This window comes from Chroicocephalus ridibundus, chromosome 5 (genome assembly GCF_963924245.1).
Source record: "Chroicocephalus ridibundus chromosome 5, bChrRid1.1, whole genome shotgun sequence".
Lineage (NCBI taxonomy): Eukaryota > Metazoa > Chordata > Aves > Charadriiformes > Laridae > Chroicocephalus > Chroicocephalus ridibundus.
Genome location: NC_086288.1, coordinates 82,072,677 through 82,100,217, shown reverse-complemented (window position 1 = coordinate 82,100,217; position 27,541 = coordinate 82,072,677). Strand labels below are relative to the sequence as shown.

Genomic DNA, 27,541 nt, shown 5'->3' with positions numbered 1-27,541 from the left:
GGTCAGAGAGGTGGGAGGATGCTCAGCAAGGTGAGGAGAATGCCCAGGGAGGGAGAAGATGCTCAGTGAGGGGGGAGGATGCTCAAAGGCGGGGAGGATGGTCAGAGATGGGGGGAGGATGCTCAGCGAGGGGGAAGGATGCTCGGGGCGGGAGGGGGGGTGGGGGCAGGATGCTCAGCAAGGAGGGGGGTGGCTGGTCAGAGGAGGGGAGAATGTTCAAAGGAGAGGGGGATGCTCAGAGAGGGGGGAGAATGCGCAGCGAGGGGGGAAAAGATGCCTGGCGCGGGGGGAGGATGCTCAGAGGCGGGGGGAGGATGCTTAAAGGCGGGGGGGGGATGCTCAGAGAGGGGGAGGATGCTCGACGAGGGGGAGGATGCTCGACGAGGGGGGGGATGCTCAGAGAGGGGGGGGATGCTCGACGAGGGGGAGGATGCTCGACGAGGGGGGGGATGCTCAGAGAGGGGGGGGATGCTCGACGAGGGGGAGGATGCTCGACGAGGGGGGGATGCTCAGAGAAGGGGAGGATGCTCGACGAGGGGGGGGGGATGCTCAGAGAGGGGGAGGATGCTCAGAGGCGGGGGGAAGGATGCTCAGAGAGGGGGAGGATGCTCGACGAGGGGGGGGATGCTCAGAGAGGGGGAGGATGCTCGACGAGGGGGGGGATGCTCAGAGAGGGGGGGATGCTCAGAGAGGGGGAGGATGCTCAGAGAGGGGGAGGATGCTCGACGAGGGGGGGGGATGCTCAGAGAGGGGGAGGATGCTCGGAGCAGGGGGGAAGGATGCTCAGGGAAGACCTCGTGGCTGCGCTGCCCCTCCGGAGCCGTTACCAAGCGTATTCTCCTTTTGGTGCAATTCCCGCGTTTGTTGCGCCAGTTTTCCTATCAGGAATAAACTTGGTATTAAACTGGCGCTCACCCCACGGTTGTCATCTGTCAAAGCGAACGACAGCAGGAGCCTGAGCCAAACCCTGCTCCCGGGGGGGGGCGGGGGTGGCTTTGGGGCCGCGCTGCCTGGGGCTGACAGACACAATTAGCGACGGCAGTTGGTGACAGACCCAATTAGCGAAGGCGGTTGGTTTCGTTGGCTTCTCAGGAACTTAAAAGCAGGCGTTTAAAGATGTTTATCGTCAGCAGAATAGGGACGGGGTTATTCGTCTGCTTACATCGCACTGTAAGGACTGGCGTTCAGAAGAGACCGCGTCACTTGCTCGCTTAAAGGTCATTTTAATTTTTATATAACGATTTACCCTTACCACCGTGTCGGGGAGAGCTCCATCACTCCCCGCTTTATTATTCTGAACCCGAAGTGTTACCGTCCCCGGAGACGCATCGCGGTGTCCTTTCGCAGAAACTCGCCTCGATCCACAGCGGGTAACGCTGACACAACGAGGGATAAAAGTATTAACTGTCAATTTCCAGTTAAAAGAGTGCATGAAAAAAAAAATCACAATAATTAAAATAGCAGGTAAAAATTCGGTAAATATTTTATAACTTTGATGTGGTATTTTTTTTAAGCACAGCGGCACCAATTCCAGTTCCAGCCTTCTGGGGCGGGTAGTTGTGAGTTTCTTCTGCTCTCGGATATCGATGGAGCAGTTTGGGCTCAGGTGAAGTTCACCATCTTTATTGGCCAAACCCCTTGGCAACCACAGGAATGGCATTTTAAAGTTACGGAAAAGCTGCGAGAGCTCATACATTTTTTTTTGTATTCTCAAAGATTCACAGTCTGTCTTTTTTTTTTTTTTTAATTTTTTTCCCCCAAGATAAATGATTGTGAAGAATGATAGAAGCAAGCTCTTTTTTTTTTTTTTTTTTGAAATGAAGAAAGTGAAAAAGGAGGAAAAGGGGGGGGAGAAGTACACAATACACAGAATACACAGACCTGACTTTAAAAACCCCACGCCGCCCCCCGGCCAACCTGGTCTTCTCCAGCCTTGGAGCAGAACTTCCAGTATTGATACGGCAGGTGACAAATCCCTCTGGAGCCGGAAGACGTTACTTCTGCAGGCAATGCCGCTGCCTCGCCAAAGGCTGCTGGCCACACGGGCTACCAGGGGGTGAAACCGAAAGGGCACTTGAGGAAATTCGGTTACAGATCACTAACACCAAGACACCTTTTCTTTCAGCCCAGTGCTCTGCCCTGCCCGTAGAGGCGGGACCCTGCGCTTCGTTGTACCCATCTCCTGTGCGCCAGGGGCATCGCACTTTGCTATTTCTCTTTTCTCCGAGGTTCGATGCTTTCTGCCGCAAGCGGCGCTCGGCTGGAGTGACTGCGCTACTTGCGGTAGGCACAAAGCCTCCGGAGAAACAACCCGCCTCCGTGTCTCTGCTTTTCCGGGAGCAGGTTGGCCAAAACCTGTTGGCCTCGAGAAGAGGGCAGTGTCGCAGGCGGTAACGCAGAGACATTTATCAGCTAAAACACAGCGCCGAGGCCACGGCTCTGTCAGAGGGGGAAGGCATTAAAGAGATTTCTAAGCTTTTACTCCCTCCAAACCGCAGCGACAGCCTGGCTCTGCTCCGGGAGTCACCCCCGTGCCGCTGAGAGCGGTGGGGCCAAGTTTTTGCTGGCGTGAGTCTTGTTGGGTGCGTTGTACGGATAACGCAGCCCAGCCTCCCCGGAGTTATTTCCTATCCTGTGTAAAATCCTCCTGAAAGTGGCTGAAGATCATTAATCAACATTCACGGAATTAATTTGAGGACGGTTTTGGAACAATTATGAGATTGAAGCTACTGACACAAAGCCGTAGGACTGGCCACGGGGGCTCCCGTTTCTCTTCCTTTTGTGCAATTGAACAACTGTGCTTCAAAACCACGGGCTGTCCCTGAGAGCACACCTTAACTGCCCATCCCTGTCGCTCCTGTTACCTACTTCTGTTATTTCCTCTAAGGGAAACTGCAAGTCTCACCTCCTCAAAACTCCTGTCCCGACCCGCACGACAATTAACGCAGTTTTAGTTCTAACAAAACCTTTAATGGAAAGTCTTAACAAAGAAAAGGCCTCCCTTTGGCTTCCCCCCGCCTTTGCTAATTCGGGTCTTCAGACCTAGACCATACATCTTGATTTATGTTTAACAATTTAACTTAATATTACTGAGTATTACTCGTTTAAAAGAATTCTCAATACGTTTCAGGGTCTTTATTATTTCAAATAAAATCTACTTTATATAGGAAGTTGGCACGATGTCACTCTAGGTACTATTTAAGTCTTCAAATGAGGCCTTTAAGTGCTGTGATTTCCAGTGTATGTTATGCAGCACGATGCACGCTGGGAACACTTAATGTCAAGAAAAGGGAATAATAAATTAATACATTTATTTTGAAAAACCTGAAAAAAAAAGAAGAATGAAAGCTGATTACTAACCATGTGACTTCTATATTTCATTACATATCTAAACCTTATATATAAGGAAAAAGATTCAAGCGCCTGTTGCCGCATTCTTACTGTGATAGATGAACATTTTGCGGCTGCTGTAACTTTACTGCCAAGCCAGGGAAAAAACCCACCCAAACCCAAAGCCACCTTCTGCTGGCACAAGTCAGAAGGGGCTCTCACAGTCTCGACGGCTGCAACAGCAACAAGGACAATTACTGACATGCATTCCCAGCCGGAGCACAGAAATACCTTACGCCGAATGTGCATTTAACGTGAGGCTCCTGCTCGTCTCCCACACAGACGTGCTTCTCGAGCGCTTCTAAGCAGTGCCCTGCCTTCCTTGCTTGTTTTTGTCACGCAGGGGCTTGACGCTGCAGAAGGCGAGAAGCCCATTTAAGAAGTTCTCCAGTGACAGAAATATATCTCAATTGCGGTACGCGTAATTATGACCTTTAGTCTGAATTCCGGACGGGAAGACAGGGAAACTGCAGTTGTGACGGTACTTTTCCCACCACATAAGAAATAGCTCCTGCCAAGAACACCTGTGCCATCACGCCCCGCCAGGAGCTTAGGGGAGACCTTGTCACTACGTGCCCATTTCAAGGGTGGCTACAAAGAGGATGGAGACTCCCTTTTTGCATGGAGTCACACGGAAAGGACAAGGGGTGATGGGTTCAAGTTACTCCTAGGGAGATTCCAACTGGACACAAGAGCCATTGGAATAATCTCCCCAGGGAAGTGGTGGGTTCCCCATCGTTGGACGATTTCAAGGCTCAGCTGGGCAGGGTGCTGGTCCATCTCGGCTAGACCGTGTTTGTGACAAGAAAGGTTGGACCGGACGATGTGTCCCTGCCCACGCGGGAGGTGGAACGAGATGATCTTTAAGATCCCTTCCAACCCAAAGCATTCTGCGATTCGGTGATCCTTGAGGTCCCTTCCAACCTGGGATTCTGTCATTCTGTGCTAAGGAGGATGTTCTGCCTGGTGTAGCAGGGCAGTACTAAGCCTTTTTCACCATCTACATCTCTGTGAAGCCTTGTAGGATTTTTAAATCCTTTTTAGTGGCTAGAACTGATGCCTAACGGTGTGTTTTCTTGGGAGGGGAAGGCTGCTTTTGAAATGAAAGCCTTCTTTTCAGTTTGTGTGCATTTCATGTGTAAAGAGAACACAATGCTCCAGCTGTAGCCCAAGAGAACAAATTTCCACAAGGAAAGCGAAAAAGGCAAATCATTAATATTTTTCAATATCATAGAATCCTACAATGGTTTGGGCTGGAAGGGACCTTCAAAGTCCCCCCAGTGCCACCCACTGCCCTGGGCAGGGACACCTCCCACCAGCCCAGGTTGCTCCAAGCCCCGTCCAACCTGGCCTTGAACCCCTCCAGGGATGGGGCAGCCACAGCTTCTCTGGGCACCCTGGGCCAGGGGCTCACCGCCCTCACAGCCAAGAATTTCTGCCTCACATCTCATCTCAGTCTCCCCTCTGTCAGTGGAAAACCCTTCCCCCTCGTCCCACGGCTCCCCTCCCTGCTCCAGAGTCCCTCCCCAGCTTTCCTGGAGCCCCTTGAGGGACTGGAAGGTCTCCGCGGAGCCTTCTCTTCTCCAGGCTGAACCCCCCCAGCTCTCTCAGCCTGTCCTCCCAGCAGAGGGGCTCCAGCCCTCCCAGCATCTCTGGGGCCTCCTCTGGCCCCGCTCCAACAGCTCCACGTGACATTTTGAAAGAATTGCCCATTTTCCGATGTTACGGTTACACAGGAACAGGACTGCAAGCGTGGCCGCGTTTGGCCATTGGCACACGTGTCCCTGTCCCCAGTCCCACCGAGCAATACAGCCAAAACCCAGACGGGTGGCAGAGATGCTCTTTCTCTAGAAAAACTTACCCGAACCAGCTTTGACAGTTTTTTTTTTTTTTTCCCCATTTTAAAGAATTTCTGGTGTCCACGGACGATAGGATTTTCCACGAGGTTCCTAGTACAGGCTGTGCCTGCTCTGAAAACTGCAGCTGCCGCTGGTACCCACTGTCAAAGCAACCATTGAAATAACAAATGAGCTTCACTTCCTCAGAATGTGTAAATGTCCCGACTTCGAGTTAAGCTGTCAGCAGCTGAAAGACAATACCACTGACATGTACCTGGCACTAGTTACTCGGGTTTATTTTTTCCTGGAAAGCTGTTTTGGGCGACAGAGCGGCGTCCGGGTTTCCCAGGTTGTTGTGCTGACAAACTGCAGTGGCGGGGAAGGCAGGGAGCCTGACAAAATCTCATTAATCATTTTAAATTAAATCCAACATTCCTCTCCACCGCTGCCAAGAAGAAAGCTAACTTTTACAAACGAATACGCTCTCCGAAATGAGCTGGTACCCTGAGCACGTTGCTTTCGAGATAAATACGCTTGATTTCTGTCACGCGTGCAGTAAGTACTATTTTTCAGCTTAAAAAATAATGCGTTTGTTGGATTGCTAGAAATGTGAAAAGCCCCTTTTGCTTTGCTCTGCTCTGTAACAGCAGCTCTGAAAACGTGCACCTCTTCGGCCTTCCAATGAATTGCAGCTTTTTGCTTTGAATTTTAAAACAAATACAGACAGTTCATTTCTAACGGAAGAAAATTTCACAGAGGGACTGAAATTGTTCCGGGTTAATATTTTCTCATCCATCTCTTCTCCGAGTTTGCTCCTACGAATAAGAAAGGAAAACCGCAAATTTCCTAACATCTCCGGCAGCAAAAGCGGCGAAATGCCGAGGGAGCAGCGGGATCTCTTCAAAGCCTGTTCTCTGTAGACGTCCATTTCTGTACCTAATCCCAACTCGCCCGTTTTGATTTAATTACACCCATCGTATGGCGAGTCTTAACTTCTAACATCCGATAAATAATACCAGAAGATCACATAAAATTTCGTCTTGCTAAAATCACTGTCATAAGTAGATTATAAAAGTTTGTATACTATTTCTCTTTGAGGCAAAATGAAACCGTACCGTGCCTACGGGAGACACAGGAAATCCTTTAAGTCTGTCCTTTGTCCATTTGAACAGTGGTAGATTTTACAACGGCAGAGAACAAGTCATCAGCCCTAATGTTTATTAGTTTTGATGCCTCCGTGAAATATGTGAAAAGAAAAAAAAAAAAAAATCCCAACCCAATATAAGGCAACTAAATTTGACTTTTCTAAACACTTAATATTGTTATTTTGACATTTTAGCATGATCAAGTAGGTAGACCTCAGTTTTGCTTGGGCACTTAAAATAATTTAATACTTGTTTTCTAAAACCCGAACTATAAAAAGTATCGGATTGCACAACGACGCCCTTACACAGAGAACAAAAACTGGTACGGCTTCAAAACAGAGCAACTCCTGTTGGGAGAGTTGTTTACGCAAAGAACATTAAGGAACTGCACTACACTGAAGAGGAAGCAGCAACATTTATTTGCCCAGCTAGACAGTTTATTTTCCTAAATCTGTATTTTTAAACTGTTTATAATTTTTCTTTTTTCCACTGGGGGGGGTGGGAGGGAAACGATGACGAGAACGAATTGATTTTTTTTTTCCTGAATGAGAATTTCTTGCCCGTTTGAAAAATTGACAACCGTGTCTCTAACTTACAATTGTCTGGGTTTGTGTGTGTTGGAGCGGCTTTGATTTATTTGGAAAAGCCAACGCTGCACAAATCTGTTGTTTAGAGTCTGAATGGAAAGTATTCAAGGCAGAAATAGAGCTTTGAGAAAACAAAGAATATCGGACACCGACTGTAACTAAGCCACACGAATACGTAACATACACCACATTCCTCAAATAAACACAATGAGTCTCCGAACTGACACAGCCCCACGCGGGCTGGATGACGTGACGCTGTGTATGGACACGGGTACCGCCGTTACCCCCCGGTGACCAAAGAGCAGTTGACTTTGTCACATCTGTGTATACAAAAGTCAGTGACATTTCCGAAATGGCCATTTGGAACCAGCTTTAGTGTCTTTTAGGACCAGAATAAGGCTTGGGATCCTCTGTCCAAGACTTCCCAGGTGCCTGGTCAAGCCGCTATTTCCACACCACGCCCATGAGGGCCCTTGGTGACACTCGGGTCAATGAACTAGCTACCGCGATTGTCTTCTAAAACATACGTGGAGAGTGCATTGAAGAAGCCACTGCCCAAAACTTCGTTTTTAGAGGACTTTTGGAGGACGACTAGGAGAATTCAAACTTTATCCTTCTCGCTTTGTAAGAGTATTGTTACACCTGCTTAAAACCTGTTTTGTTTTTTTTTTTTTTTTTTAAAATGGAAAATTGCCTAAATTAATGTAAAGTCTAGATTCTTAAAATACAAAAAAAAAATGAATTGCTACTTCAAGAGAAAAAAGGCCAGAAGAAGTGTCTATTGGCCTTTTTTTGTTTCTCGGTTACATCCATGGGAACTCACCCTTGGCGTGCCGCGTTTGCTGCCGAGTCGGTAACACAACGTTGGGCATCATCCAACGCTCTGCAGAACCCTGGGCGAGGATCAGAGGCTGCCGTCTGCACGTGAGTTTGGGTTGGGTTGGGTTTGTTCTCTTCCCCTGGACTTGCATCTTACCGAAACCTTAACTGTATCACCCTGTTTCTAATTTATTGTCTTGGCTGTTACACCGGCCTTGAAGCTTTCTAAACTTTGTGATGTACTCATCTATTCCACAGAAACCACGTTGTGCCTGCCCGGAGGCTTTGTTCTGCATCTGTTTGAGGATGGGAACCGAGGGCAACTGGAAATGAAGAGAAACGCAGATTAACAACCCGTGCTTCCCGATCAGTGCAAAATCACGACCAGTATCCCTGATGTCCCCGCAAATACCAGTTAGAAGAGAATCAGGCCTCGCTCTGTGTTTGTGGTTTGTGAAGAAAACATTTCCTGATAAGATTAGGAGTAATTTCAAAATGCACTGGATTCTCCTATTTAAGTGTATACATTCTGAGGGGCATTTTCTAGAAAGCGATATCCTGCAGTCTTCCCGAAAAATCACTTTAAGGAGCACAGAGACACTCAGCCTTACTGTTAGTTTTACAATTTATGTTAAAATGTGTTCCAATTTGTAGTTTTTTTTTTTTTTAGGACCAGATACCCGCACCTTAACCAAAGCTCCCCAGCGTGCCATACGCTCTTTAGCCGTGTTTGGGATTAAGTGACCGCTGCGGAACGCGTCCTTGGGCTTTCTGAAATGTAAGAAATGACAGAGGGCGAAACGGTGAGAAGTCACCCTGGGAGAGGGCAGCGATAGCGCAAAACCTGTCTGGAAGATTCCTGGCTTTGGCTGTGGCTGCTACACAAATACAAAGGGCATTTACACTTGATTAAAGGTAATAAAGGTAATTAAAAGCAATAAAAAAAATACAACTTTTTCTAGGTGCATTTTTGCACGTAGACCAGAGCTACAATGTACTAAACAGCTGAAGTAGCAGCAGTAGCTAAATTTTTTTTCTCCCTGTCCTTTATGTAGCCCTTACGTGGACTGTCATTGCCATCGCTTTTCTATCTAAGATACATGTAACCCCCCCTCGGTGCCAAACAGAAAGCAGCAGCGCGGGCAAAGCACGTGCCTATGAGGGGTATGACCTGCATTCAATTCCTGGCTCTGCCATAAGCTTCCTACTTAAAAAAAAAATCAGATTAATCTGTAAAACAGAGCTAAGAATATCTTCCTGCCTCATCTCATGGTGTGTTAGAGAAAAAGGATAAATCTCCTCGTCACCGTGATGAATCCACACGATAGCAATAGCTGAATATTATGTAAACAAACATCACGAGGAACAGCTCCGATTTCAACGACACGATATGTCAGTTTAAGAAAAGCACTGCTCTATGAGTAACGCGAAAACCAGGCGAAGGCTCGCTCAACTCCTCCACACGCACAGCAGTTGCACCACTAACATTCTACCGCTTCAGAAAACAAAAGGCACAACCTGACCGCAACCATTTTTGTCCTCTTGTCCCCAGTAACCCGTGGCTGCAACATCGCTTCGCGCTCTCCACACGAGCTGCACCATTTCCTTAGGCTGTCCCTATGCGACATCGGGGTTCATCTAAAATAGAGGCTGTAATCTTCTTTACAGTTGAGTGAACAGCAGGTTGGCAATATGCTAATATAAGTTAGTCAATATAGTATTAATTATCAGCTTAGATATTTTCCAAGTGTTTTGTCACCTCCCAGAATGAACTTTATTGCAGTATTCAGACCAATGTTTCTCTAAATTACACACCTGAGGTAGTCAGCATTCTAAAAAAAAAAAAATAATGCAAAAGAAAGACTTACAACACTATTTTAAGAGATAAAAGGAGAAATTTTAGTTAAAATATTTTACAATAAAATAATTATGATTATAAATCTCTTTAGTTAAATATATACACATTACACGGTATTCTAAAAAGAATGAACTTATTAAAGTTTCAAGCGGGTCTAACGCACAGATTCACCACTTTGTCAGCTTAGACTGCAATGTCAGTTTAACATTCGTAAATGGCCGTGTCAGACTAATGGCATTGTTTTGTGCAAAACTAAAAAAATTATGAAAAACAAATCTCCAAATCCTTCCATTCCCACAGTAAATAGATAGAAAAGGTAGTTTACACATACACACACTTACACACACAAACTCTGATTGCATACAGAGGTTAGAATGACCAGCACTAAAATAACCCCCATCTCTACAAAATAATTAATTTCTTGAATTGATGTAGTTTTTGAAAATTACAAATTTTAAGTGCTAGCAAATTGTGCTTTTAGGCAGCCACGTGGCCGATAAGGTAGATGTTGTCGTAAAGGTGCCCTACAAAATCTTCACTAATATTCTGTGCAGCTCGTCGTGTATTTCGGATGAATTCCCTCTTTGACATTTTGTTCTTCACGTGAGGGCTTGTGAGATCAATGGAAAGGAGAATCAAAGAGTAACACAGTACGTAAACTGCATCTAGACAGGAGAGAATAAATAAAATTAAAAAAAAATTAAAAAGGAAACCGTGATCATTATTGTTCCCTGTCCAAGAACCTTTATGGTCTTCATCATCTGGGTTTATAATTTCATATATATATATATACACACACACACATATATAACAACTCAAAAGGGTATCCCAGTGAAATAAAATTTAATACTGCAACTTTCCAAGTAATAATGTCAGCACATTGCCAAATGAGTATTTACAAATCTCTTCATATTTCGATGTTATCCCAAAGTCACCCAGGGCTTTATGCGCATCATTTAAACAGATTTTAGAAGTTCTTGTAAACTAAGGCCAACGTCCTGCTGTGGCTTATCTTTAAGTATGTAAGCAGTCCCACTGCCGAAACCCGGCTCCCCCTCAATTAGAACTGCTCGTTAACTTGAGGGAGGCCCAACATCCCCTCTCTTTTCTGCAGGACTGTCCACAGGGTAAAACGTTAAGTGCCCAAGTCTTTGCAAGAGGGAACTTAGAGACACTACAGAGCTTAAGCACCGACAAAAGCGAAGGAAAGACAACACGAAAATAAACCCCGCTTATCAGCTAGGTCTAAGAAAAGAATCTGTATGTTACTTTTAGGTTTTTTTCAACCCGAGTGGGATGGTGCCTGGATCCTGAACCCTCCCAAGCCACGGCTGTTCTTTCAGAAATACGTGTTTAGGTGCTGATTTTAAAACGACCATGAACAGCAGCATCATCCAGAAAGAAACAATCCACTAAATCAAAGCTCTTTTTTTGCTTACCAGGGCTAAGGCCGAGCTCTCTCATCAGATCAGGGTTACACGCGCAGAATCGGTGGGAGAACTTTGTAATGAGAGTCTCCAGGTACTCCCCACGCTCCTCGGGAGCGTGAATGTGTCTGAAGAACTCTCGCAGTGCATTTGGCAAGAACTGGTTTCGGAAGTTGTGCAGCGTCACAAGGTCATCCAAAACATCTCGCCTGGTAGAATATAAAATCCCACACCGTTAGAGAAGTTTCTTTTAACCTTTTAAATATGAAAACGTAGGTTTTAAAAATAAAAAGGAAAGCTTTAGAATAGCTTATGAGCTTTGTTTTTGCTGCAAGACAAATAATGACTAATGGCACAAAGGTAATAGAAACACACGTTCTTCAGACACAATAGTAGCCAAAAACTATAAAAATATACATTAATCAGAATTCTAAGTTTCTTTATGTGTCTATTCAATTATAGTCTACACAGAAGCTTCGCTTCCTTTAAACTGCCTGACAAAGCCATTAAAAAGGACAGTAAAGGGAACAGATTCACGTGTGCCACACATTTTGGTGCCTAAGTAGAAGCTGTTACAGAAGCATCTTGTTAAGACCAGGCTCAGAAAAACGCTTTAAAGTCTAAGTCCCTCAGGGTGCGATGCTCTGCCACCAAACGCAGAAACATCTAAGGGATTCAGACTAGTCTACACGAACAGATGTGCAAGAGACATCTGAAGGACATTTGGAAGCAAATGTGAAGTGAACCAAAGAATGTTCTCGTGTGTTTACTCCTTCTATTAAACATTGCAGTACTAAAAGGGGAGTTTCAACATTTAGAACCCTCGTTTTTATTTTTTTAGTGCCTGATTACACTGTTTATGAAGGGAAGACAAATGGCAGTAGGGGTTGCTACTATTAACTTGTAATCTCATGCGTTAAATGGTTTTGTAATTTTTTCTATTGCCAAAAAAAAATGATAATCTGAAGTTCTACAGCCCAGGGCTGTCAGTGGTGATAGCACTACGGAACGACTCCTTTTATTCCTTTAGTGGTACAGGAGGATGGGATGCAGGAGAGGATTCCTGCTAGCAGCGCTGCTGTCCCTCTGCTCTTCCTATTTAGGTCGTTATTACTCTCCTCCTCTCTCAACTTGGCTTGACCGTGTTGGTGCTCCTCTCTCCTGACACTGCTCTACCCCAACCTGAAGGTATCCTGGAGGGCGAGAGAAAGCGTTGTGGAGGCAGAAGAGGATGCTCGAGCAGGGAGAAGGCTCCCTGCTGCAGCTCGTGCCATCTCCCATAGGATGCTCTACTGCACCCTAGGAGGTGGCTGCGACCTCCATTTGAGAAAGATCAACCAAGTGATGATTAGATGATTCAACATTAGTTAAAACGCTACAATCACTTGGTAAAGCGATAATTGCTTTTTCTGATTAACACCCATACAAGATAGGAAAAAAAAAGAAGCAGCAAAATATCTATGAAATCTGAATAACATATAGCACAAAGATTATCCCGAGCACTGTAACTTCACTGTAACTTCAAACCAATTTATGCCCAGAACAGCAAAAATGCAGAAAAAGCACAGATGTGAGACTGACTAGTTATAGGTGGTATTTTCAGGGGTTCTCATAAAGGGTGATAGTCACATAAATACTTGAACTGAGTACGTGCTCAGATTCAGCAGCAGCATTACTTAGTTGCATTTTCTTGCATTTTTACCTCTTCAAAATTACATCAATACAAGCAAAGTATTGTTGAACGGTGCTGTACATTGAAAACGAAGAGGAAATGTCTCAAGAGAAATTCAAATTACCTTTCATCAAGGTAGATTCTCAGCTTCTTCCAATTTAGCGTTCTTGTGCAAAAGATGAACTTCGCTATTTCTTTCGGCGAATCGTCTAGTATGCCCTTGGACATAAAGTAGTTGACTCCCTGAGATAAAATACACGTACGTATAAATATGTTTAATCTTCATGTGTTTAGGAACAAGTATCGTACTTGGCAACGTAGGAACATAATCCTACTAAATTAGTTGGTTTGTTTTTCAGAATAATTCCTCTTCCTCAAAACCACATTTCAACATGCACAATACACTCTAAAAGTATAAATCAAATGCAAAGAAACAGCTTATTGTTATGGTTGAGATTTTACATATACTCATAGGAGGAAATTTAAAATTATGAACCCCATCACAAGCATGATGGTTCTTTAATAATTTCTTTACAGTGTAGGCTAGTATTTTGGTTTTCATACTTTATAATAGTCTTTAAAATGCTGCGGGGACCATAACTTTCAATTTCGTAACTTTTGTAATTAAGAAAATCTTAGCCATAATGTGTTTAGTCTTTAATATCTTCCATTAAAACACTAATGCTCTCACATGGATACGATGTATCACATTCAAATAGATGCATTAAATGCATTTGTTTAAATGTGTAATAATGCAAATAAACACAAGCACGCTGATTTCAAAGCAGAGGTAAATATCAACATATATAAATATGCATACACATAAATAAAAACACTGTGTCTAACACACAAAAAAAAGTTTAAAAAGATAGGACAATTGTGTGTATTTTATATTCCTATTACAATTTCAAGAATTTTCCACACTTTGCCAAGCACAGATTTCTTACAGAATACAGAAGCCAAATTTCATTTTAAAATATTTCAGTGATATTCTGGATTCTTTCTGTTCACTGAAGCATCCCAAAGCATAAAACTATTTTCCTTGTGACCTCAGAAATCAAACCCAAGCTAATGGATTTTAAAAAAGTTCACGTTTTTCAACAACAAAAATCTAAACCTGAGAATAACTAAGCAACTAGTTTCAACTCAATCTGTCGGGGGCTGGGAGTGGCTCTGAGCTCTCGTTCCAGAGAAGTGTCAAAATACTTAAGTCCAGTAGCTCTTGGCTACACCATAACGTCCAAATACTGCAAAACGTGTAGGACAGTGCACTTCTGCATAGGATAATGTACCGAGGCCACAACCTAAATCACCTTTAAAATACTTCTGAAACAGTTTTTCATTAATCTCCTGCTACCAGACTTCACAATATTCTGCAAGTCTGCCCTTTGAGTTTACGTTACCTCTATAAAGATGTAGGGGCCACCTGTCATTCAGTGCATAAACTAACTTCCCAGTGCTCTTCAGTTTTGCTTAAAAAAGAAATAAAGGACTGAGTGCAGGTTCGGAGAGTGGTTTTATGAAGTGGATTGGTAAAGCAAAGTCTCCGTTAACACCCAGCAAAAAAAAATTAGAATATATGCTTACGATATCCATAACACGAGTGAAATGCCAACAAACATCTGTAACGTTATCTAGCTGGTTTTACCAGTCCATAATTTTTGCTTATATATTTATAGAAAATAGCAGTTAATCAGCATTTATTTTTTTGTTAAATTAATGTTTTATAAAACAAATAAAGTTACAAAGGTTTTATACAGGTAAGACAAAAAAAAAACCCCAACCCCCTGGCAATTTTAGGTCCTGTTTTTAAGAAGACTCTTTATTTAGGACCTTAATGAAACATGTATTGCACTATAAGCTGGCATTTAATTCCAAATTAGATCATATTTAAGTTTGTTCATAATATAGACGGACAACACAAGGTTAAGTACTTTATTGAATTAGAGCTAAACAGGAAACTAAAAACGGGAGACCAACATCAACTGCCCATTAATTCCTCAAGTATTCTGGCACCTGATAGAAGACCAGCAGCAGAGCCTCTCCTTTGCATATATCCTGACTTAATGAGATTTCTGCACTTGCTTCAGTGATTAGTATCTGCTTAAGGTAATACAAACTGACGCCTGGTGAGAAGTCTACATAGCATTCCTGCTGCAATTATGTAACAACACACCCAAAACCCACCTGGCAGGCCATAGATGCGGCAGCCTGAAAATAACCTTTTTTTGAGACAGACAATGGGCTGGTTTCTCTCTGACAGTAAATGCCGCAACTTCTTTCATGCGCTTGATTTCAACTCAAGGTAGGATCTTCACCTGACAGCCTACCAAGCCTTTGCAAAGCATTTTTATTCCCTGTCTCTAATTCCCTTTCTCTCTCCCCGCCCCCACGCCTAATGCTTGACAACCTCTTTCTCTGTGACTGCAGCCTCGTTACTCATTTTCCCCATCTTCTTCACAAATAAACAGGATATAAATAAAATATACTTCAGCACATGCCACCATTTTTAGTGGCTTTTTATTTCCCCCTAAGCAACCACAAATACTTTGCAGCAATAGAAACCTGATTTCTCTGTAAAATTCTTAAATTTTGGCTCACAGCAAATCAAATTTATTTATGGCATGTCATCGAATCTGCTTTTTCTAACACGGTAAACACTGCCTTGAATTCCTCTCGGAACCTGCACTTCAAATAAATCCCTTTTGGTAGCTGAAACGGTCGCCTGTGGCAGGTATACTAACTGCAATAAGTACTCCTACACGCTACTGAAGTCTAGGCTGAGATTATTTATCGGTCGTCTGGTGGTTCTCTTAGGAAAGATTTGTCTGAAGGCAGATCTTACCACTGAATTTCAGACAGCTCCGGATAAAATCTTAATGTATGAAAGTGTTGGTGTAAATTATATATGCAAATAACAATCATAACTATAGACTAATTATAACAACAAAAGCCACTCGTCGTATTTCAACATGCTATTTTTGACAAGTGTTCCTTTCTTCCCAGTCACAGGACGCTTGTTTTACCAACCTATTCTGTTACAGCCCTGACACTCCTCGCTCCATTTCCACCTGTTCCCAAGAGCTTTTCCATTCATTTAATCCACACGGGAGAGCCAAAACCGTAAAATTTTCTTTTTTAGTATTGGTTTCATTTCTGCATTGATTTCTTTCCCTTCTAAGAGTACTTTCAGAGCTTTTCAGTACCACAGTCAATATTAAACCTTTTGTAGTTGCCTCTGACATCTGTTTAGATATGCGTACAAATCAAACCCCACATATTCCAAGTTAATGGCACAGACATTTTAGAATCAGTATTTTTCTACATATATACGTGATTTCTCTTCTTAATATTTAAACGGAATTGTTTGCAAAGTCAGAGTTGGGAGACAATTAAGATTTTTACCTAATGCGCATTTAAAAGAAATGCAGGAAAATAAATGACAAATACACTTGTCAATAAAGACAAATTTCACTTAATATTTGCAATTTCGAATTTCACATAAATGGTTGTACACACACTCTATTTATTTACCTTAATAGTGTTAAAAGGTGACTAAGGAAATCACTAGTAGCATATTAACATTTTTAGGCGATTCATAATTCTACGAGTTACATGCTTTTACATTTTGGTAGGATTACATAGGTATCAACACAAAATGCTCATTTTTTTTCTAGCCTGTATTGTATTAAAAAAAGACCATTTTGATCATCAACCAAATTAAACCACTCTTAAACAAAAGCTGATGAAATACAGGAATTCAAGTTTAAATACTAGCTCAGTTATTGAGATAAATTCTTTGGGGGCAGCGACTGTCATTTTATTCTGTACATACAGTATCCGGCATAGTAGGGCCTCAATTTCTAATTGGGGCTTTTAGGTAACACTAACATTATCAGTAAATAATAATTAGACATGTATGGTACTACTATTCCCATTTTTCGAGGGAAATGCAGTATGTTAATATATTTCATGGTGCATCTTCTGGAACAAAATGAGCACTACTGATGTTTTTTCTAATTTTTTTCTAATATTTCTAACAGAAGTTTTTAAGATTCTTTTCCTAAGTTATTAATCAAGTCATTTGGTGACAAATGTGGACACGATACAAAACACATTTCAAACAGTGTCTCTTTCACTGTATGTCTTTAAGATACATTCTCAGTGATACACGCTTACGATGGCAGAAATCACAAGTAGAACATAGAAATATTTTCATGTTGCTTAGAATCCATAACTAATAATTTACAAGATTAAAGTTTTCTGGCTTTAATAGTGTTTTCAAAAGGTTTCAGCTGTCTGGTCCATTCCAACATTTTAGATAGATCACACAAAAGAACTTCCCTCTACAACATACACATACTTTTAATATCCTTAGGACAGATAAATCAATGCATCTCAAAATTGTCTTGCTTAGTATATCACTTTGAAATAGTTTGCTTAGAAATACACAGCATGGTAAATATTCCATCCTCTAAAGAGTATCTATAATTACAAGTCAGGTAAGGTAGCTTTATGCAAGTGGTTAACAATTAATTTATAATCAAGAGAAGGTCAGAAAACTGACCTCCCTGGCCAAAAGTATGGGCAGTTGGTAACGAATGAGACAATCAGAAGAGCGGAAAGTGCTTAGTATAAGCACTGTCTTACTGTACTTTATTGTTATTATGCTATGTAAAGGAAATCCTGACCTTTTTAAACTCTCAGAATTTCAGTCCAGTCCAGATTCCAATAGATCCATAAAAATAAATGCTATTAAACAGAATCAGTCAGAATCATTACCATAGGAATAAAACAACAGTTAGATCACTTTTCCTAACCAAAGGATTCTGTTTTTCACCTTAAGTTCCAATTTTAACTACATAGCATAGCTCCATGTAATAAACTTGACAAAATATTTTGTAGGAGTTAGAAACAGCATACAAAACAGTGGGAAATAACTTCTGGTTGCTTACAAATTCTGAGTCATAAGCGTATGAGATATGAAATGAGCACTGCAGGAGAAACGCTTCACATACACCATACGCTCTTTAGAATAAAATACAGCAGAGACCACGTAGGCAGATTAAACAACATAATATTCATATTCAAGTGTTAACACTAACACTAAATCACCCCCTTTCCCCAAAGGAACAAAAACGAAGTTCCAAAATCTTGGCTACAATGGTGCTGCCATAGGAAAAAAACAAAACAAACAAAAAAAGTAATGAGAAACCAAACATGCAGTGGCGTATTTTTTTTCTCAGATTACGTGTAATGTGATTAGGCACATCCTTTCAGCAGAATGTGAGCCCCTGCTATGAATTAGGCAAGCTCATGCACACAACCAATACATGAAGTTACGGCAGATATCACAACACCATGCACACAACAATGGCTAACCAGAGAATCCTACCACAAAGTGTGTAGATGCTCTTCCCTACCCCGTGAGCCACCGCTAGCTCTGGAGCTGTTGCTGTGGAGCCTGGTTACCCATTTTCATGACATGGGACGTGTCCTTTGGAGAATCTTGCTCCTGTGGCTGTAAGTATTCCTATTTTTACAGTAATTTGATCAGGTCTGTTATCAAATGTAAAGCAGAGTTTGGCAGGAAATTCGAGACGCAATTTGTAATAGTGGAATGTCATATCATAAATTCCAGTCACAGTGTCCTTATAAGAATAATTCTGCCAATATCACAGTGGTAAACAAGAAAAGCAATAGTATTTGTGAATTCTCCTGGAACTCAGGCCCTGAGTGATTCCTGCCAGGCTATGGTGCTCCACAGGGAGAGAGGAACAGAAGCCCTTAGGAGATACCCTGAGGTTCTCGTCTCTCACTAGGCCTGAAGCAGACGGTTTGTACTACTATTGTACAATATAACCATGATGAACCCAGAAGAAGTAAGTGTCGCACAATAAATTTAATATCTAATTTAGGTATACTGTAAAGTAGCTCTAATTTGCAGATCTTAAGTTCCTTTAAAAATAACAAAACTTTTATTCAGTGCCTTTTGTGATGGCTCCAAATGCTTTAAACCTACCAAGACTACTTTAAATTACGTTGGAATATAACAACATATTATTAACTAAGACAGTAAGTGAAGAACTACATTAAAACAAATTGGAAGACAAAGAAAAATCTGGGTGGACAAAGCTATTACCAATTAAAACCTAATATATTCTTGAAAACACATTTAAGTTACCTAAGTATTGTGTGTCATTTGAAAAGCTTTACATTTATTACTAAATTCACTAAAATCCTGCTGAAAATCCATGCTAATCACTCCAGAGGCAAGGTGCTGATGTTTCAGCACCGCATATCACAGTTCAAGTCAGAGCTCTACCAGAGAAATTACAAAATACTGTAATTTGTGACTAACAAAAGAAGTGGGTTTCTTTATCAAGCAGAATATGAGATAAAGCAAGAATTTAAACAAAAATCACATTATTGTAATGATTCACAAGACTGCTTTATTTATTTCACCCGTGGCCACGAGTTCATGTTTTCTGTATATCAGCAGAGTGAACTGTCGGCTCCTAGAACTGTATCTTTTCATGTCTCTCAATCCTTTTCCTACTTCGGATTTATTCAATTACCACTTCCTTGTGTATGTATAAATAACTCAGGAAGTTAATGCTACTTTTCGTTCAGTACCGTGTACCGTCTTTTGCTAGGAAACATGGAGCAGGAGGCTGGTTTTGTACACAAAAGACTCTCTCTTGGGCATTAACTGCATATCTCCCAGGCAAAAGCTGTCTACTCTCAAACTCTCTTCTTCTTTGAAAGGTGACAGAATGAAAGCAGAAACTGACTTTCCAGTTAGTTAAAATAATTAATAAATGGAAACCTTTTAGTTTGACATGGGGTATTTTTTGAAAATAAATATTTGTTGTTATATAGTATGAAGATGGATTATGCATAAAAACCATCCACAGAAACCAAATCATACTGATCATTAGGACAGTTCAGCAGTACATCTTTTTCATAATATTTCAAGATTTGCTCCTTGAGAGTGGACATATTTAAAAATCCCTTACAAGAAACCATAATTGTCATAGAATTAATTGGTGTTATTTTATACCTCATCCTGCTTTAACTGAAGTGGGATCAAACTCATACTCTGCAGAAGCATTTTAGCATTTTAATTTATGTGAGCGTATTATTGTCCTTTTTAAATTCACCATTGTCTCTTTGGTTAGGATCTCTGCCTCGTTCCTAAGTCAATACGTGGTTACGAATTTCTGGCATCCATAGGTCAGACCGCTGTACAAAGCAATTAAGAGGCAAGCCATGTAAATGATGTGCACAGGTACCATATGCAAAAAAAGATCAGGATAGGGCTGTAACTGGGTATTAACCATTCCTACAGTAAAACAAACACCTATTAAAACTTGGCTTTTAATATGGCTATAATTATAAAACGACAATCACAATTATTTTAACTGTTTATAACAACAGTTCACTTACCTCATCAGGGTTGGCATTAAAGGTGAGACTGCCCTCATCTAGCTGCATATACAATTTTCTAAAAGAAAATCCTAGAGGTGGATTCTTATTGTATATAGAACAGTGACCCCAAGTGGATTTGCACAACCTATGAAAACAGAATTAGTCTCTTATCAAAATTCTTTTCTGCATTTCATGTATTTTACATAAGCAAAATGCAATCAACAGTGTAAAGCCAAATACTCAAACTACAGGAAAAGTTAGATCCAGGTTGCTCGTAACACTTAGTTTATAAGCGTTTTGCATGTGCATTGCTAAAGTCTTCATTTATATGATTATCGTTTTCTTCTCATGCGGGTTTTGATGTATTTGAGTGCAATCTCGAAATATATCCCAGTAGGTGGCATTGTAACGACATCCACACAGCTGAGACCTCTGGCACTCCTGGCATCTGAACACTGGGTAACTGGGACAAGTTGTTCTCCTGCAGCAGTACGACAGGATAAAAAATTGTGTTTTTCTTGTGCCCCAGCAGTGCAGCGAGTGGGACACCACAACGGCACAAATGATGCCGTTAACTCACTGTTTTCCCTGTCTGTCCTCTTCCACCTGACTGTCCATTTTCCAGTCTTCACCAGTCGTAATTATTTGATCCAGCCCCATCCCTCTGTATCTCCCATCACTTCTCAGTTTCTTTCCCTTCTATCCCACCCTGATTCCCTATCTCAGTTCCATCAGTCTCCTTGATGACACCATCTGAAATTCCCTTGACCTTGCTCTTTCTAAGCACTCCGATTGTTACCTAGATTCCTTATAGAACTGGTAGCTCTGCTTCAACACATCTGTGTTGAAAATAATTAGGCCCAACGCTTAGGACCCAGCAGGCAGCCACTGAAGACATGGGAGAGACGTGGGTCCTACCCGGACTGAGTTCAGAACTGCAGCCACAGGACCTGCCAATGCCTAAACTCAAACACATCGGATACGTGTGGAATACTGAGAACTAAGATGTCTACAGAGATTATGCAATTTGGGATTTTTATTAATTTGCTAAATCAGGACACATTTTCACTATAAAAGTGTATACTTTGAACTGACTATTTGGGAAGATCTCACTGAAAATGACTGAGCTATTTCCCAAGATGAACTCTGAGGAAAATATGTTATTTTTTTCCCCCTGTATGTTAAGAATATATACTGAAAACAAGTAAGAAGCTCTAGTATTCAAGCTTTGGCCGAGGGAATTTATTTGTATTTACTGTGGTTTTTATACCCAGAACTGAGTACATTACAACGCATACTCAACTGCCAAGCTATCCGATATACATCAACTTAGCAGGATCTTCACTAGAATTCCTGTGTCCTGCCAAGGCAACCGTGCCCAACAGCAGAACAATTGTGACTAAGAAGTTACAACTGCACTATGCTATTGCTGAGTTCACGAAGCATAACAGGAAGGGAAGCTGCTTAATTCAAATGCAGAGAGGCAAAGAAATAGATGAGGAAGGAAGAGACGTAGAGCACAATGAAAGCAAAAGAAACAGGACCTGTACAACCACCCAACTATTACAGCAATACTGCTCGCTGTCTGCTAAGTTAAGGGGTAAAGAATATGTTGTGAAAGAAGATACAAGTTCCGCTGGTCGTCTACTCTAAAAATAAGTATGATTTCATGAGTCTTTCCTAATGCGGTAAAACACCAATTACCAAAGAAAATTACTGCCTGGACAAACTAAATCTGTATATGTTATATATAAATGTGTTTCCACTTGACACATTTGAGGAGCTGACCTTTTCCCCTTCCATCACCATCTTCGAAAAACAATACACTTAATTTGCTCTGAGACAAATACAGCAGATGAGTTCTCATCCCTTTCTGCCTGGAGCTTCAGCTGAACAGGTTTGCTTGCTCAAGCCAGATATTCATTTGAAGTTCAGAGAAGTAATAATACAAACATTTGAGATGTGCTTTGAGCTAATACAAAAGTGAAAACAAGTCCTTGGGTTTTTTCCCCATGATATATCAAACAGGTGTGTATTTACACACATACACACTCGTACCAAGCACACTTGTGTATGTAGTAATCTCAACTAATATCTGACAGTAATTAGAAATCCAGAATAACACATTTTTAACTATATTCATGTCAAATCCCATTTAACTTAGGAAACCTTTGCTAAGGTTATAATGACAAAAAACACATGTTGAGAGAACTTTAAAATCTAATAATTATTTTTACTATGTCCAGGTGATACTTTTTTTTTTGCTTACCCTTGCCAGAGAAGCTCATCATTAGCAAGATCCTGCCAGACGCACGAAGCTAGACAGAGATCAGTTGCATTCAGGTATGACAAAATGGTAAAACTAAGCTCTGGTGGCAGCATTTCCAGGTTAATGAATCCTTCTTGTTCTTTAGATTTTCTTGTCTTCAACAGGTGGTAGATGTCGATGCCTCCTTGGGCTTGTTTGCGATGGCTTGTACTGGGAACGTTGTTAGTAGCTATCCTCCTACCATGTTCTCTGGTCAGGTAGCCTTGTCCGTCGTATCCTTGGTGTTGTAGTTGCTGGTTCCTAGCAACTCTCCAGAGTCCCTGACCCATCTGCGAGCCTGCTGGACATAAAATCCAAATTAACTGTTGACAGCTACTTATAAATACTTGTAAGACACGCTGGAAAAAGAAAATTGTAGGACTGACTTGAATAGAAAAAAAAGTGAGTTTTATCAAAGTTACGCTGATGATGTAATCTGTTTCTAATGGAGCAACTGAATAAGTACTGGAAACAAAACCCATAAAAAAAATCTTGAAGTTTTTTTCAAAAATTTCTATGCAAAATTAACAACACTCTGCAAGCAGTACGAAATGTATCTATGTCCTATGCAAGTTAAGAAGCCTTAACCATCAGAACATTTGGAATTATTATCTTCAGTCTTTAATATAAATAACTTATCTGGAGTCAGTTAAGCACTGTAACATGTAAGGAGAAATGAAAATGTCCTAAGTAGTGGGCAGCACACAAAATTAGGCTGTGACTGACATTAAGACATAGCTTAGTGACTTCAATGATAATGCCTTAAGGATTCAGTTTCTTGTTTCTGAACACCCAAAATATCTTGTCAAGCTTTCCTGCACAGCAGCATAAAAGCTTCATGACAAGGCTTCTGTATCTTACTTATCACTGTGCTTGTTATTTTTTGTCAAACTTTGCTGCAGATAGTAATAAAAGAACATATCCTGAACGTTAGACAGTTATCAAGAATTCTGAATGCCACAACTCAAATTTCAGGAACTGCCTGTATTTACCAAGGGGGAAAATCAAAGTACAATAAATCATATTAATTCAGTATAGGAATGTCATCTTAAACCCATCACAGGTAGTGTATATATGGTGATCTATCTTATTTTTCAACCTTTGCTGTGATGACAGACCACTAAAGTGATCATACTTGGAATCTGCAGGTTTGCAATGCTGACTTCAAGAAAGAAACCCTTACGGCCTGGTCTGATAGGATTTCACATGTATTTGAAATTATTTATATTCTGTTAGCACAGGGAATTAAAAATGGGCTTTAAAACTGTTAAAGGTTAGACATGAATGGAAATTGTTCTACATAAGCAGAAAGAAGCAAGCCATGGATGCAATGAGTGATTATAGGACAAAAATGTTGAAATTACAGAAATTACAGGGGAAAAAAAAAAAAAGCATAATCGAGGTGGTAGTAGACCAAAGCCAGGTTCAGGTGGCTGCTGAAGCAGTTATCTGCATAAGCGTCCATTCAGGGGACGTTCAGGAATTAATTTCTAGATAAGGCCACAGTTGAGCAGAAACTGTAGTCATATGCATTATATTCAATTTATCTATATACAAGATTTTACATAGATTCATCATTATTTTTATTCTCATTTCTTGTACAGTTATATATTTGGCTTAATTTTTTTTATCATACGGAGGCAGGTTAAACAATGATCAACTGCTGTAATTATCAGTTTTTTAAAAAAAAGCTTACTGAGTCACGCCATAAATAGGATATACAATTGGCTGCAGGAATGTATGCATAAAGAAGGTATTCTCATTTTCTTGAGACCAGCATAAAATTTTTAAAAGTCCTTAGGACTACCGGTAAAGTTGCTTCACAAGAGAAAGTTATACCACATCTAAAAAGTGGCAAGACAAGGATGAGCAATTAGATGAAACAGGTAATTCATGCTGGCATTTGCAAGTAATTTATGAAACTTCTGGATGTAGATAAAGCGTATTTCTTCACAAGATGAAGAACTCTGCCTTTATTTTTCATCATCTAGCTAGATGTAAGTAAGAGGTAGCAACTTTTTTTAAAGAGATATTCCCACAGCTGCAGTTGCTCAGTGCCACCTTTTTTTTTTTAGCACCAAGCTAAAAACGAGTTTGTGTGTGTAGGCAGTAACAGCCACAGGCTGGAAGGAGGAGAGGAGACTGTCCTAAAGGATGAAAAAAGCAGATAAGGAATATTCCTGAGCAAATACAACATTTCAAAAGGGGCTTTATCACTGCACTGGAGGATTTGATTAAGATAAAGTTCCCATTTTGCCAGGCACTGTATGCAAGCTTGTTAATTACTGAAGTACAGTACTTAGTAAACTGATATCTCCAAATATATTGAGAGGCTTCAACCAATTCTTGACCTTACCCCTGTGGGTAAACTGAACGCTGCCAACAAAGCATTACACTTTCAAATATGGAGATGCCAAATTTAGAGGCTGCGTTCACTCTCAGAAGATATCAGATGATCCTGAATGACGTAATAATAATGATCTCTCAATTCAACTATGTAAGAAAATCTAAGGTTTTGAAAGATGTAAATTTATACATACACTTGTAACTCAAACAGAATTTGCACACTTTCTCAGTAAAAATGAAAATAAAATCTGCCTGAAAATACAGCATTGACTCTAAACAAAATGACAAAATAGCTAAACAGCAAAATACTAGTTTCAGGGACAGAGAGAACCAGGAGTAAAACCAGCTTGTAATTCCTCATCATTATTTCGAGTCCTTAATCACTAAAACAATAGAAATCAGCAACAAAAAATATGACAACGTTGCAGTATTAAACCTGACATTTTACAAAAGATGAAATGAGAGAACCTATTCTACGTAAACTGTGTATGTCAAGTAGAGAGAAACGGAAGTTCTGTTAAATGTAGAAATCTCTTTGTTGAAGTAACTTTTTGTAAGATAAATTAAGGAATTAATTTTGCTAGCATTTTTGCCATCTTTTCTGACATTAGTTTATATCATTATAACAGAGCCACATTTCTATACACATTTGTTAACTCACAAGTGTTAAAAAACTTCTGAAAATACTAATTATCTGGGCACAGTTTAAACAAAAGAGAAAAAAAAAGGAGTAACAGGAAATTCAAGGCTCTGAAGATCATTAGGAATCATATTGTGACAAGTTTCATCATCATAATACACCAGAAAGACTAGAGAGAAAGACCAGCAGCATTATCAGATACAGTTCATAGAAAGGCTGTGCCTAGTGAATTATCAAGTGAATTTTATGCTATCAGATAAGCATCTGGCAATTTTATAATAGCTTTCAAACCTCTTTCAAAGCCAGATTATCTTTCTGTTCCATATGCATTACTCGTAAAGAATTCTGTAGTGGTTGCAGAGGACCAAGTTTTGCTACTTAGGGCTACTTAGCCCTAAATCAAATATGCAAATTTTAGTTGCTAGTTTAATATCTTTATTGTAATATTCAGCTAGAAGTTCCTGTTCACAAAATACATTCCATTGAGGAATACTGAGCTAAGAAGAATATCAACAGTTTTCGTTGGCGCTCAAGGGGTTTTTCTAGCCATGCAAAAGCTAATTGCGATACATCACCAACAACATAATCACTTCTAAATTATTTAGCACTAGAAAGTTGCTCCAAGAGAGAAAAAAATACTATATCATTCAAGAAACCAGCCTGCTCATAATGTATTCACATACTTATACAGATGATGGCACTGGAGAAATCATTTCAAAAGTCTTTTTGAAGATAAAAAATGATAAAAAAAATATATAGTCCCAACTGGAAAATTTTCCAATTGACAGAAATCCACAAGCTTTAATATGTGTCTAGCAATTCAGCAGCTCATATGTCATGTGTTAAATCACATCTTATTTTCCCCCATCACGCAATTACTTATAGCTTTGTAGCAATCCATGATGAATGCTTTGAGAACTCACTCATAAAACAAGATGAGTAAACTCATTGTTATTATAAAGCCCTTTAAGTAATGGTGTCCAGCATTTATTTTTTTAAATTATTTTGAACATACATTTTCAATTTCCAAATTCAATAGGCCACTCAAATGTATGTTTCCAAACTTCCAATCACATAACTTCATCTAATAATTGGAACCTCTTGATAGTTTGGCTGTAATAACTATCACAGTAGAAATAACATCAAGCCTACTTATAAATTGCTGATTTTCTCTAGCTCTGTCAGATATCTGTCAAGAGTCTCATTTCAATTTTAAGCATGTCTTCTTCATGTTACGTTGTTACTGCATAATACGTTATTGTCAGAGCACGATAGGATCCTAAAAGCTAAATGTAAGACAGATTTTTACACTGAAAGAGGGGAGATTTAGATTAGATCTGAGGAAGAAATTCTCTGCTGTGAGGGTGGTGAGCCCCTGGCTCTGTGTTAAACGCAACACAACACACACCCTCGATGGAAACACTTCAGGCAGCCGAGCCCTACGCCCGCTGCTGTGCGACCACAAGTACCTCAAGAGGAAAACATCCCTTCCTTCGATCTTATCGCGCCTGAACGCCCATTCATGGCAGCTGCACGGGCGCCCGAGGCCTGCCGCTCCCCCTCACACTGCTCCAGGCAACCCCGCCGACGGTTCCAGCGGCACAGCTCCGACCCCCCTCCGGAGCTAAGGGGACGCCACCTCACCGAGCCCCGCTTCTCCCCGCCGCAGGCAGCCGAGCCGTGCCGTGCCGTGCCGAACCGAGCCGCGCCGGGGCCGGGGCCGGGGCCGGGCCGCCCTCCCTCAGCGCCCACTGGCGGGCCTGACCCGCGGGCACCGCCCCCCGCGCGCCATTGGTCATCCCGCAACGGCCCCGGCTCCTGATTGGCTGCGCCGCCCGTCCGTCCGTCCGTCCGTCCGCGCCCGCCTGAGGGGCCCCGGCGGCGGCCCGTACCTGTGCGAGCTGGGGGTCCCGACCGCCGCCGCGACGAGCCCGGCCTGGGTCAGTGCGTGTGGGCCTCACCGGGCGGGACGGGGCTGGGCAGCCCCCGGCGGCGGGGAGAGGCGGCGGGAGCCAGGGAGGCCCCTCCGGCGCGCAGGGAGGCCGCCGCCCCGTCTCCTGCCTGGCAGGTGTGACGTATG

At 41.4% G+C, this 27,541-nt stretch overlaps 1 protein-coding gene across 4 annotated transcripts; it reads right to left on the bottom strand.

Annotated features, from left to right (window-relative positions):
- Nucleotides 1-9,796: 9,796 nt before the first annotated feature.
- On the bottom strand, nucleotides 9,797-27,533 carry FBXO8 (F-box protein 8). Of its 4 annotated transcripts, none has more exons than XM_063335475.1 (6): nucleotides 27,354-27,533; nucleotides 22,437-22,776; nucleotides 20,186-20,312; nucleotides 12,861-12,979; nucleotides 11,077-11,273; nucleotides 9,797-10,302 (listed from the first exon to the last, which is right to left on the bottom strand). In XM_063335475.1, the coding sequence occupies exons 2-6, from the start codon at nucleotides 22,763-22,765 to the stop codon at nucleotides 10,115-10,117; spliced, it is 960 nt and encodes a 319-aa protein (XP_063191545.1). In that variant the 5' UTR covers nucleotides 22,766-22,776; nucleotides 27,354-27,533; the 3' UTR covers nucleotides 9,797-10,114. The 4 variants fall into 4 exon arrangements, with proteins under 4 accessions (XP_063191545.1, XP_063191543.1, XP_063191546.1 ...); XM_063335473.1 differs by having other exon boundaries at nucleotides 22,437-22,773; XM_063335476.1 differs by lacking the exon at nucleotides 27,354-27,533 and adding an exon at nucleotides 26,931-27,300.
- Between the last annotated feature and the right edge of the window lie 8 nt (nucleotides 27,534-27,541).